The 14,146-nt window shown below is 42.6% G+C and overlaps 1 protein-coding gene and 1 long non-coding RNA gene across 3 annotated transcripts in view; one reads left to right on the top strand and one right to left on the bottom strand.

The window, feature by feature from the left end:
• Nucleotides 1-5,855: 5,855 nt before the first annotated feature.
• LOC310825978 lies at nt 5,856-11,977 on the top strand. Its single transcript, XR_014555587.1, has 2 exons — nt 5,856-9,328; nt 10,275-11,977. It is a non-coding gene; the product is annotated as an uncharacterized lncRNA (long non-coding RNA).
• The window catches only part of LOC310825620 (acyl-CoA (8-3)-desaturase-like), a 23,442-nt gene continuing 20,135 nt past the window's right edge, over nt 10,840-14,146 (bottom strand). For both annotated transcript variants that reach the window (XM_083699513.1, XM_083699514.1), the window contains exon 12: nt 10,840-12,474. In XM_083699513.1, coding sequence (XP_083555639.1) covers nt 12,423-12,474 — 52 coding nt within the window. In that variant the 3' untranslated portion in view covers nt 10,840-12,422. The remainder of the gene's footprint in view (nt 12,475-14,146) is intronic.

Genomic DNA, 14,146 nt, shown 5'->3' with positions numbered 1-14,146 from the left:
GACATACCCCGGCTTGGGTTCTACAATAATGTCAGGACTTAGACTGTTTGATATGGAGAAAGGTCCCAAGCCATTAAGGGCTTTATATATTACTGTTTGCCGATCGCATGGTCGGCGGTTCGAATCCCCGCGGCGGGGTGAGCTCCCATCATTCGGTCCCAGCTCCTGCCCACCTAGCAGTTCGAAAGCACCCTTAAGTGCAAGTAGATAAATAGGTACCGCTTTATAGTGGGAAGGTAAATGGCGTTTCCGTGTGCTGCTCTGGTGCCGGTTCGCCAGAGCAGCTTCGTCATGCTGGCCAGGTGACCCGGAAGTGTCTGCGGACAGCGCTGGCTCCCGGCCTCTAGAGTGAGATGAGCGCACAACCGTAGAGTCTGTCCAGACTGGCCCATACGGGCAGGGGTACCTTTACCTTATATTACTGCTAGCACCTTGATCCCTCAAAATAGGTATCTGGCACTGGCACTATTTTCTGGCTAGATCTTGCTGATATCTTGTGAGATCTTGCGGGATTTTGGTGAGATTTTGTAGGATCTCATCAGAAATTGGTGCCAGTGCCACCTCTCCACCAGGACTGTGCCAATGACAGGGCTGGGTGCTGACGGGACAGCACTTCCCATTTCACCTCAAGACATGCCGGTCTTACTCCCTTCCCCTTCCATTTTTGACAAAAACAGACAACTGCATGCTATAATGCTAGAACACCAGATTTTGGTAGACTGACTCACACATGGACTTCAAAAAACCATTGAAAATCCTGTTGCTCACAGCAAAAAGTATCTTGATAAAGGCGACATTGCTAGATACACTAAATGACTGTGTCCTAGAAGGGTTGGTCTTGATATCAACCAGAAGGAATAGTGGAACCCAGGACCTGGTGTGAGATGTAAGAATTGTTCTCTCCAGCAAGCTTTGGTGGTTACGCAAAACCACATTAACAGAAGCCGAACTAGACTATGTATTGCAGACCAAATCCAAGAGGATGATGAAGAAGAATCAACATGGCTTCTGCAAAGGAGGCCTTGTTTCACGAACATTTTAGAGCTATTTGACAGTGGCAGTGAGCATGTGGTTGCAACACTTGGGTCAGCACCCCAGGGCAGGGTTCAGTGTCTAGGGGATATCCTCCTTATATTAAGTTCTGGCTCAGGCCCCCTTTCAGGAAACCTGGGACTCCAATTTGGATATCTAAGTAGCAGCCTTCCCTCAACTCTCTCTCTCTCTCTCTCTCTCTCTCTCTCTCTCTCTCTCTCTCACACACACACACACACACACACACCCACCCTACAATATGCACAATCAATTATATTTATTCAGCAAACAGCAGTTCAATGAGATATAGGGAACAGTATAAAAATATTTTTTGTTCATCATGTCCATCTTCTCCCAGGGCCCCACCATGCCAAAGAAAGTATATGCCCTTAGGGCTTACTCACAGTTTGGTGATGCAGCCAATGAAAGGGCTTCTTCAGGACACAGAATTTGAGAGCGTTGCAATATCTTCTTCCAGCAGAGAGGCTGCAGCAGCAACTGGGGTGCGCTGCAATAAGGTACTCCAACAAGCTAGTGGTAACAGAGCGGCTTCTTCAGCTCTCCAGCTCCAAGCCAATAGGAATTGCTAAGCCAGGTCCAAGGTTCTAGGGTCACACGAAGCTTCCTCTCTAGGTGTGATCTCTGCCAGTAGTGATTCAGCCAGTAAAGCTTAGCAATTCCCTATTTCAAGCATTCTGCATTTCTCCCCTTCACAAGGAGAACGGTAGTCCTAGTCTCTCCTTGACCTGACCAGATCTGTGTCCCCTGCTCTCCAAAGGTCATGTACATTTGGGATGAACCAGCATCCAGCAGCACTCTTAACTGAGGGAAGCTAGTTGAGGAGGCGGCCCAAGTGGCCAAGACACATTTCTGTTTGTTAACTTATTCCAAGAGTTACAGTAAAACATAGGAATGCAATTCTATCCAACATGCACATGTGTGAGGCACACTGTATTCGGACAGCTAAGTTTCCTCTGCAATTTCTGCTTCCACTGCTTAGTGGAGAATGTTCTTTACAGCTTTACATTGTGATCCAGGAGACATTGTGTACTTTGGAATTTCAAAAAGCTGTTGACACAGTTTCTCACCAAAAACTTCTGAGCAAACTTAGCAGTCATGGGATAAGAAGAGAGTTTCTTCTACGGATCAGTAACTGGTTAAAGAAGAGAAATAGTGTAGAAATAAATGGGTAGCTCTCACATTGGTGGCACACAAGGAACTGTATTGGGACTTGCTCAAACATGATCTGTGGTTTAGACTGAGCAATGAGGTGGGGTGGCCAAGTAAGACAATTGATCCTTGCTCATTGTCAAACATAAGACTAACTTTGCAGAGTGCTAAAAGATTGCTGCTGTTAGGTTAGGGCGAGATTCTAGAAGGCATAATCTTCTAGAAGGAAGGCCATTTTTACAGCAGGGATAATATGATATGGCTCTGTTAGGTTCACATTGAATATTTCACACAATAATTGGTGTATCTTTGGTACGTCTTCATGCCCACAACTCAAACCAAGCACAGATTTACCCCCAAACCTTTTAAACTTGTAGTGCTCCTGGATGAAATTAACACGGGCATTCAAGTTTTATACTTGAGCATGATGCAACTAAGATTCATTGTAGCTTTAGCAGGCTGGTTTTAATCACTGAACTGAGCTTCCATTGAGACTTCACCAGATTACCTGCTTTGAGTTGTGGTTGGTAGTACAGGCTTAGTCTATCTATTATACAATTTGTATAGGTCTTGTACACCTACATCTTTGCCTACCAATTTCTTAAAACTTATTATTACGCAGACATTTTAATCCACTAGCTTCCCTGCATTGTTTCCAGCAACTTTTGCATATGTGGGATGATTCTGATCTGTCATCACATATTGTAGAACTTGAGCAACTGGCTCTGTCAAATAAGATTTACTTATGTTTACAAAACAAACTAACATGCAAATAAGAAAGATGAATTTGAGCTCTTAATATAGGATGGCAAATATGATCGTATAGATGTGTACATAAATGAGTATATATAATGAGTAGCATTATATGTAAAGGACGTGTAATGACTTGGAGCATGGAAGGCAGATTGAGAGTACCGTACTCTTCTGTGTATAAGACTATGAGTGATTTTCGGCAACCCACCCTAAAAAAAGCTCAACAAGTCTGTGCCATCTCCCCCCGCCCCCCCAAAATAGGGGGTTTCTTATATATGGGTGCACCTTATAGACAGAAAAGTACGGTATATAAGTAAAAATTGTAGGAAAGGAAAACAACAGTGACCTTGCTGCGGTGTAGACCTCGATGCCAGAGTGAAGACTTGGGTGATGCCTTCCCAGGGCAGATTACCAAACATTCAAAAGGAAGGCTTATAGTAGTCACGGGGGACTTCAAATACCTCCATATCTGTTGAACTCAAGTTCCACCAAGAATGTAAGGTCCAACAAATTCTTCCACAGCCTTGCTGTTTGACAGTGGAACAGACTGTTTTTAAGGTTTTTAAGCAGAGGTTGGATGCCATCTGTCATGGATGTTTTAGTTGAAATTCCTTGCATTACAGGGGATTGGACTTGATGACCTTCAAGGTCCCTTCCAACTGCAATTCCATAATTCTATGAAAAGATTATGTCCAATATTATGCCACAGGGTCAGAGCAGTTTGAGGGCAAAGTCTCTGGCAGGTGCCAAGCCAAGGAGAGGAGAAAGGGATACATTTTGGCCCAGGGAAGTCTGGACTGGAGTATTATAAACAAACTCATAATCCTGAGGGAGAAATTGAAGCTAAGTTAAAAGAGATCATGCTTAAGAAGGTTTATTAAAGCTGATGTCTAAGCACATTTATAGTATCTCTGTATTTATGCGTGCCAGGTTCTGTAAGAGTTGCAGGAGCCACTCAGAAGCCCTATAAAAATACCAGGTAGTAGCCTAGATGGCACCTAACTAGACTACATTAGCTACATAAATAATGTGAATTAATGTATGCATGGTAATTTTATCATGCCTATGCCAAGGGAGCTACTGTTGCATCATTATGTTGTTGGGTGTTGATAAGCAGATTGATGGAGGGGGGTGGGTGTCCATGAGGTATACCTTCAAAGGAAACAATCAAACACTGGAGTAAAAATAATTACAATAATTTATTTATTTATACCCCTCCTATCTGTCTGGGTTTTCCCAGCCACTCTGGGCGGCTCCCAACAGAATATTAAACACACAATAAAACATCAAATGCATCCCATGTAATATAGCAAACCTAACCCTTCCATCTCATGGGGAAATTAAAAATGGTGATGAATGAATCACTGTATTTTTTTGTTTTTTGTTTTTTTTTAAAAAACAACAACGTTTATATCCCAGGGTCTCAAAGTGGCATCTGTAGTTCTCCGACACTGTGTCCACCTGCATCACTTCTGCTCTTGAGGGTTTTTAAAAAGAGGTTGGCTGGCCATCTGTCATGGATGCTTTAGCTGAGATTCCTGCATTGCAGGGGGTTGGACTAGATGACCCTTGGTACCCTTCCAACTCTATGATTTTATGGTCAACCTCATACATGAAACAACACATTTAATGAATATTGGGGTAAAAACGTCTAGACTTTTGGCAAACAGATTTACAAAGTTAAATCTAAATCAAAGGTACACAATATTCAAAAAAAGCAATGGCACTAAAATGTTCTCTCCAAAAGACATCTGCTCAGAATTTGCCTCCTTTTAGTCTAAATTATATACCTTGCAATCTCCAAATAAAGAAAAGATATCCACAAATTCTTAGAAACTTACCTATACCATCACTAACTCATGATGAGAAATCCTTCCTAGATACCCCCATTTCCCTGTAAGAAATTGACAGTGTTCTTAAAAATTGAAACCACATAAAGCCCCAGGACTTGATGGCTTCACCTCTGAGTTTTTGAAATAATTCAAAGAAACTTTATTACCACATATGTCCCACCTATTTAAAGACCTAATGAGAGGAGCACCCCTTCCCAAATCATGGCACCACTCAAAGAAACATCCCTGAACCAATCATAAAACTTTTAAATACAATCAAACATAGTAAACAGGAAGTAGATTTCCTCAAGGCCTTTGACTGCCTGGGATGGGACTACTTGCTGGCAGTCCTAAAATGCAATTTGCCCCCAAATTCATACGGATTTTGAAACAAATATAGTCTGAAGCTTCTGCCACAGTAAGAATAAACAATATAAATTCATCCCCGGTGGGGATTCGATGGGAGACAAGGCAAGGCTGTCCACTTTTGTTCATCCTAGCTTTAGAACAATTAGCTATACTATGCATCAGAACACCATCACACATCAGGAGAGTCCTAATTAGAAAACAAAACTTTACAATCAGACTATCTGCAGATGATTTAATGATTATGACACGTGGCCTGCTGAACACGGGAACAGAAGTACTTCAAGAGCATAACAATTTTGCAACACCATCAGTTAACTTCAGTTAATAGTTAACTGCAAGTTAACTTCTCAAAATCTGAAGCTTTATTCTTCAATATACCATCCAAGATCCAAAAAGTTAACTTCTCAAAATCTGAAGCTGTATTCTTCAATATACAGTACCATCCAAGATCCAAAAAGCATCCACAGAACTCACACGCATTAAATTCTGTCACACAAAGCTTAGATATTTTGGAGTAATTACAGTATGCATCAGAACACCATCACACATCAGGAGAGTCCTAATTAGGAAACAAAACTATACAATCAGACTATCTGCAGATGATTTAATGATTATGACACGTGGCCTGCTGAACACGGGAACAGAAGTACTTCAAGAGCATAACAATTTTGCAGCACCATCAGTTAACTTCAGTTAACAGTTAACATAACTTATTATATTCCCTTTGAAGCCCCTTTCCCACATTTATAAATATACCAACACTTTATATTGTTTGATTGGTAACCTAAGAGGAAAAAATGATTATTACTCATTTAATCTAAGCACAACCACAAGGGCTCCTGATTAGGCATTTAGCTACGTGATGTTGAATGTTATCTATTAACTCTGTTCTATCCTGTTTCCCCTTTGTTTTTGTTAAAACCAATTAATGAACCAAGAACTTAAAACACTGACCACAAATAATGAACCATATGTTGTAGATATTACTGCAAATTTAGGATGCTATTTTTGTGATACACAAATGGCAGGAGACGACTTGGTCTCTTTATTTATATCATTTATAATTCCTATGATCAATCAATCAATAGTTATTAAAAATCAAGCAAGCTAGCAAGCAAAAAGAAGCAGTATGCTTCAAAATACGAGTTGCTGGAATCGCAGGTGAGCAGAGTGCTGTTGCAGAGGCATCTGTTTGGCCACAATAAGAACAGGATGCTGAACTACCTGGACCATTGATCGAACAGACTTTTCTTTTGCTTCATGTGCAAATGATTCCCAGTCTGAAAATGTAGGCCAGTGCTGACCTACAACCTACTTTGCATTGAGAGCCACACATGCCCTCTTTATCCTATCTATCTAAAATTTGATACTGATTCACTGGAGAAACACAGAAGCTATGAGCTGGAGAGGAGCAGCTGGATCTCCTGCTGAAATGAGCGGAAAGACCACAGGAAGCGTACCTCTTTTTTAATTGCCTCAGAATTGGAGGTTCTCTACCCTGTCTGAAATTTGACAGGGCTAATAACTTGAAGGATAGAATGTCCAAAAATTTGGTGGCTGGATGGAAAAACAGCAGTTGTAGTCAGCAGAAGACTCTCTGGGTTTCCCAGGAAAGCCAGTGGGAAATGAAAATGAACGGTAGTTACAGAAATGAACAAGATCCACATTAGCAACTAAGCAAATAGGTCCAAATTTACAACATATGAGTAAACAAACTTTTTAAATAAGCGAAAATAATTCTTACACACTCCTATTTGCAGTACCTCCCAAAATGGTAGCTGTGGTGGGAAAAAAACCAGTTTTTTCCTGGAGACACAAATGTAATTGTAATTCACACGTCATGCTTTATAATTCATGTAAATTGCTTTCTAGGAAGAACTTGTGAAATTAAAATAGATAGATACTGAGATAATTAGATCTGTCTTTTTTGATGTTGTCATCACATCTATGTGCCACAAGTGAGAAAGTGGCATCATGCATATTCTTCAACTACTGAGAATTGTAAATTAAACGAAACCATACATGCTGATGGCTAACTTTGCTGCAGAATTACACTGGTGTCTATTCTCTTTATTGCAACATGATGAAACACGTTAAAAGCATTGACAGTGATGCCTCTGCATTGACAGAAGCTGTGATATCACAAACATTCCAGCAACTGCAGCAATAAATCTCTTCAGATCAAATTATTCACAAACTGTCGAGGAAAGAAATGGTGCCAGCCTCCTTCAAGGTGGTTGTAATCAAGACAGTTTCTGTAGAAATGAGCTCAGAAGATGCAGGTGACTCAAAGCTAGTTGGCCAATACCCAGTTCCTGAGAAATGTGCCTGAGGAAATGATTGCCATCTATACACTCTTGAACGAAATGATTTTCTAGAGCACGGTGAGCAACTGGATCCAGGTGGCACTGCCTGCAAATCCCGCTTTGGCCCAGCTGCACCATCACCTGCCCCACACCTGAGGCTATGGGCGATGGTCACGTGCAGGGCAGATGGACATGACTTGCAGGCCAAATGGGGAGGCCAGGTGGGCCTAATGAGGCCTGTGGGCCATGGTTTCCCCGCTGCTTTTCTAATTCAGCCCTGGTTTCGGAGTGGAAGCTGCCTTGGCCAGTCTGTAAGATGACCTCTGCCAAGCGAGGGAGAGGAAAGTGCAGCCCTGTTGATTCACTTGAAGCTCTCAATATCACAGATGATGGCATCCTTCAGGGTAGGCTGCCTGGTTGGAAACTGGGAAGTACCATGTTGGAGTGGTTCCCCTCCGACTCTGATGGTCGATTGCAGAAGGTGGTGCTATGGGGTTATTGATCTTCCCCTTAGCAAATAGGCTGTGGATTAACATGCTTTTCAGTTAGAAAATAAGTTTGTGTTTAGACCTTGGACACTACAGGTTTTATTCTGATGTTTTAATTGGTGCTTGATTTTATGTTCATGCCGTACTTTTATATTTTATGTCTGTGTTATTGTTGTCTTAAAAATCAAGTGTACACCATCCAGAGCACTTATGGTCAACAGGCAGTATAAAAATGTTGAAAATAAAGATAAAATAAATTATAAAACAACCAGCTGGTATGAGAAAAGTTGGGTATGTATGCTTTAAATGTATGGTGTATTAGCAGTGTTAGTCCCTTGCAATGTGTTTTCTCCTTTTCATTCCCTGCTTCCTTCTGCTTTTTTTCTCCCTTCATTTTTCTGAGTTTTGGTTTAAGGGGAATATGGGTAAGTGAGTTGCGGACTGATGTTCCACAGTGTATAGTATGTTTCAGATAATGGGTTGGATGCAGGCTAACTTGTTTCTTGTTGAAATGAAGGAGACAGATCAGTAATGGCATGGTTCCCATTGTAATCGATGGGACTTGAGTTCCACTAACTTAGGGACTCCAGCCAACCATATGCCTCCTCTGGAACATACTATGTTGGTCTCCAAAATGTATTTTGGCTGGAAGAAGGGGATTTGGTGCAGGGTGTGTGTTGCGTTTTAGGAAAAAGAAATGGTGAAACCATCAATGAAGAATTTAAAGAGAGGTGTGAGAAATGCCAAAAATATAACTTGTAGCATCTCTGTGCCCCTTCAGATGAAGTTGGACTCCAGCTCCCACCATCCTTCTCCGCTGGCTGTGGGAAGCTGGAGTTGGAAGGTGGTGGACTTCCTTCTCTGGAGATTTTTAGGCAGAGGTTGGATGGCCATCTGTCATGGATGCTTTAGTTGGGATTCCTGCATTGCAGGGAGCTGGAATATATGACCCTCAGGGTCCTTTCCAACTCTACAGTTCTATGACTCTTTGATTCTAAGTGTGAGTTTGTCAGTTTGGCTGGGTAGTTACACAGGTCCAAGGACCAAAAGCAAGACAGTCCTGTCCATCCCCTCTCTCTTTAAGAACTATATAAATGGGGGAATTCTGCTTTGTGTGGTTTTACCCACAGAGCACTGCAGTCTGAAAATTCTGAAGGGGCACCAAGCTCAGGCCTGGCACAAAAAGTGTGGCCAAGGATGTACTTCCCATACTTATTTGAGTCACTGAGCAAGGAAGGTGGATACAACCTTTCGAGGGTGTGTGTGTGTGTGTGTGTGTGTGTGTACTGGAATGCAAGAGGAAAGAACTCCCTCTGGTGGAATGTTTAGACAGATGCATTTGACTAATGAGTCACTTGGTGCTGTACGATTCCATAAGGCAGTGTTTTTCAACCTTTTTTGGGCAAAGGCACACTTGTTTCATGAAAAAAATCACGAGGCACACCACCATTAGAAAATGTTTAAAAATTTAACTCTGTGCCTATATTGACTATATATAAAGTAATAATTACTTTACAGACCACAGTAATCTCCTGGGTGTATAAGAGACTACCCTGGTCCTGAGCTGTATGATGAGACATAATATCAAAATTTTCCAAAAAAACTTTCATTTTCTACCTCTTCTGGTCTAGAGGTGAACAAGAAACCCTTAGCCTCTCGCTAAGGGCCGGGCGCTCCTGCCATTGGAGGGCGAACACTCACTGGCGGAGAACCGAAAGGAAACAATCGGGGTCAACAAAGGAAGCTCGCCTCTGAGGGGAATGTCAAGAGCAGGCCTTTTCCCGGCCACAGACTGCCCGGCTCTGGGCGGCCCCAGAGGCGCTGGGCCAGGCGCACTTACTGAGGAGCCGGCCCAGAAGGGGCAGGAGTTCTTCACTTGCGGGGAGCTGCTGAGGGACAGCGCCCCAAAGCTGAGCACCACCAGGCAGCAGCCCAGGATCAGCTGCAGCAGCCCCAGAGACAGCAGAGGGCGCGCCGGCAGCAGCCCCGGCCTCGGCGGCGGCGGCCTCCCCGCCCAGGGTGGCCTGGGCCGTGCTCGGCCGTGCTCTCCCCCAGCGGGACCATGGCGGCCGGGCGGGTGGCAGCGGCGCCGGCCCAGAGGCGGCGGGTCTGGGTGCCTCGGGCGCCGCCGAGAGCCGGGCCAGCGGGCAGCACGAGCCCTGGAGGCAACAAGTGCGTGGTCCGGCGCCTGCCTAGTGGGCGAAAATTTGACATTTTTTTTAAAAAAAAAATTCAAATTTTCAATTTTTCCCACGGCACACCAGGCAACATCTCACGGCACACTAGTGTGCCGCGGAACAGTGGTTGAAAAACACTGCCATAAGGTAATGGTAAACAGCCGGGCAGCATCCATAACTAAAAGAACTACCTTTACTCTAAAGACATGAACTGCTCCTTTTATTAAAAAAACACCCCAAAATAAACTGCAATCTGATGGGCCTGCTCATTCCCCAAATAACTAAATCTACATTTCTATCCCTGTTATCTATGATTCAGTTCCTGGCATCTCCAGTTATAGTATGTGGAAGCTTACATATGCTGGACTGATAGAGGCTCGCAATGCCACCTGCTGGAGCAGAGATGGGAACTGTGTACTCTCCAGATATTGTTGGACTCCAGCTCCCATTAACCCCTGCCAGCATAGCCAATGGTCAGGGACGATGGGAGTTGTAGTCCAGCAACATCTGGAGAGTGGCAGATTTCCTACCCTTCATTTTCACTGACTGGTTCCCCATCACTATGATAGAGGTTAATTCAGACCACATGCAAATTTAACCTGATGCAGCCATGGAGAAATGCACAAATCCACATACAATGTGTTTCGAGTCAGCTCTTCTTGTCTATTTGAACCAATGAGAAGAACAGAGAGAAAAAAGACAGCCACACGTATTGACCCAAATAAATTTATGAAATATATTAAAAGATACAAATAAATACAAATATGTACACATGAAGTGGTGTACATCCTAAGAGGGCTGAGCTAAAGGACCAACAGAAGGTCGATGCTTCCAATTGTGGGTCAAGACAACAAATACTGAACTAATTAATACTTTCAATCACACTGCCAGATAATCACCAGGCAAGAGGCATTGCCCCAGGTAACACATTCCCAGTGGCATTGGCCTTTGTGTAGTAATGGAGTAAGAGAGTGTGGTTTCAAAGAACTATGATCAGAGGCATTCATGCCAATACCGGATTACATTGAGATTACAACCACACAATTCCTCTCCTTCAAAAGAGGAGCGCTCGTCATGTGAGCAGGCATTGGTTTGGAGGCCCAGGCTCAAGCATTCTTTGAAGCGCATAGTGGAGGGGAAGAGGCACTTCTTTGGTCTGCCACCATGCGAAGGCATCTTCCTTTGGGAAGATGTTGGGGCAGTGGTAACATTAGATAGATGAATACAAGTTGCTGAGAAAATGTTTCCTAACCTCAGCATGGAAAGGTCATCTTGCACAACAGGTGCTGTTTGGGAGGAGGGGTACATGAGGAGAGTTCAGATCACATGTTATTATCCTCCAGGAGCACCTCTTTCTCTGGTTATTATGAGGCTTTGAAGAAAACTATCTGCAACCAACGGCTCTTAATACAACACATTTTGAAACAGGAACATGAACACACTCAGCTTTAAACTCAATTATGTTATCTGGTCCTTTACCTCTATGCAAACATGAAATTGCATCCCTGAGCTTGCAACTGAAGCTAAGATTTAAAGTTACCTTCAACTAAGGTCTTATCCACACTTACCTCTTGCCCTGCTCTTTCCAGGCAGAGGTGCACACTTGTAAAAGCTCCATGTCTGAACATGTCTGTTTTCTTTTTTTGCCCCAGAGTTTTCCTTGAAAATCCATTCTTTAACACTCAATCAGCACAAACAGTAATTCAGATTTCCAACGGATTGCATTTGCTCCGACTACGCTTTAAAGAGCAGGTTTTTGTGGGAAAAGCTCCAAAGGGAAAGGGAAAGGACATTCGAACACAGAGCTTTAAAGTGTGGACTGTGCATGGAAAGACCAGAGGAAAAGTAAGTGTAGATAAGTCCTAACATGTGGCTTTCACAAGTAATATTACACCTGCATTGTAGTTCCCCACTGCAGCTCTGCATTTTGCTTTAAACACACCTCTTCTGAAAGCATCCCTCACCAACCATACGGAAGACGACAGTCAGGTTTCGAACTCATACATGCAACAAAAAGCAAGATGTACTTCTACATGAAGCACAGACCTTTCCTTTCCATGACCCTGTCACCCGAAAAGCCACAGTGCAACCAGAACAACATGTGCACACACACAAAAAACCCCAACTGTGCATAGAGGTAGGAAAGTTTCAGGAGTCCCCCAACCCCATGCCAAAAATAATTATTTAACGTTTGTCTAGCTCACCCACCAGACCCCAAATTCTTCATAGCACATTAGCTGCCCTCTAGTCTGTGATGCATCTTCATGGTCCTCCTTCTCAAGTCTCTGCTGCTTCTTATCCATACAGATATGCTTCACGCCAGGCATCTCCTGAATCCTTTAGAGAGCTGCAAAACAGGGAGGGAGGGCTTTGATTAAACAAGAAGAGAGGACAATGCGGCAAGTAAAAGGTGGGTTCCCCCCCCACTACATCTCACTACTATATACCAGTACTTCTTTGATCAATGCACAGGCAGCAATTCCATATCCAGTGATGTTGATGAATCTGAAACAGTTCCCACTGCCCTAAATCAATGAACTTCACTAGCATATAGAAAATTAAACTTCAAAAGTATGCCACATTAACTTTACCATGCTGTAAAATTAAGCTTTTGAAAGAGTTCAAAATGAAATATTCTCACAGGAAATATCATTTGAACATTGTATTTCAACAATTTCAAACTGGATTTATTTTTCTGAACACGGGCAGATATTTAAAACATGACCACTTAATAGCATATATTTCTGTTATATGAGGCTGTGTTCAACTAAATAATTGCACCAGCAGAGCAAGATTCCCCTTAGCTTTACTTTGAATAAAAAAGAAGGTACTGAAAACTGTTAACATACAAATTTTAGCATGCCTGATGTGCATAAATATATACACTTCCTAGGAACAATCACCTGAAAAAAGGTGAATTTACAAGTTTGGCTTTAGATACGACTGGAATTTTATGTGTTTCAGTTCCCCTGTATAGTTTGTATCATGTTCATTTTTCCTAATACAGAAGTCTGCCTAATATACACATCTTTGCATACAATTTCCCTTACTATAATGCATTTCCCCCCATTTTTTATCACCAACATATACATTTATTGCACACTTTACAGTATATGGGATTTTGTATTTGGCAGAACAGCTACATTGCAAAATTTGGAAAAGTACAAATTAGGTGGCGATGTATCAGTTCTCGTACTCTTTCAGACAGTGTGAATCGGAAGTTTCACCTGTAAGTGCAAACCGAAACCGTTCCCCACTCTCCATCCCTAGTGAGGCCAAAGGAGACCAACTGAAGGCAGCCCTGTTTAGAGAAGCTTTTAATGTTTGACTGACTATTGTCTTTTAATATTTTGTTGGAAGCCGCCCAGAGTGGGCGGGGTATAAATAATAATAATAATAATAATAATAATAATAATAATAATAATAATATAATAACTGGATGTATCTTGAGTTTCCCCTTTTCCCACTTCAGCTGTTCAATGTCATGCATAAAGCAAAACACAGACAAACAGGAGCGCCTGGAGGAGCTTAATAAGGAAAGGGTTTGAAAAAGCCTCTTTTGATGTTCATGATTTGGGGAGTGGGATGGGGTGGGGAGGAAGGGACTGAACAGATATTTGACTGTTCCTTGGGTGTCAGGTTGTTATTTTTGTGTAGGATTCAACCACACACCAGCAAATTCAGATTAAGAACATAAGAATAGTTTGCTAAATCAGGCCAATGGCCCATCTTATCCAGCATCCTGTTCTCCATGGAGCAAACGGCAGATGGGAGACATTGCCATCTAGCGCCCAAAGGCAGGAATATCAACTTGTGGAAGCAGCTGGTCTCATGAGTTTCCTGCCTTTGGACACTAGACAGCAGTGTTGTCTTAACACTTCTCAGTGATAAGAAAAGCCATTGGGAAATGCACTGGGAAATGTGGGGTAGCACCTGTTCTGATGCAACATCATGCAACATCCCTTCAAACGAATCGGAATAAATGCTTAAACAGGTCACCTGGAAGTGCCACTAGACAC

This window comes from Podarcis gaigeae (assembly GCF_964106915.1).
Source record: "Podarcis gaigeae genome assembly, chromosome: 1".
NCBI lineage: Eukaryota > Metazoa > Chordata > Lepidosauria > Squamata > Lacertidae > Podarcis > Podarcis gaigeae.
The sequence above is the reverse complement of the archived record's forward strand: the minus strand, read 5'-3'. Positions and strand labels throughout refer to the sequence as shown.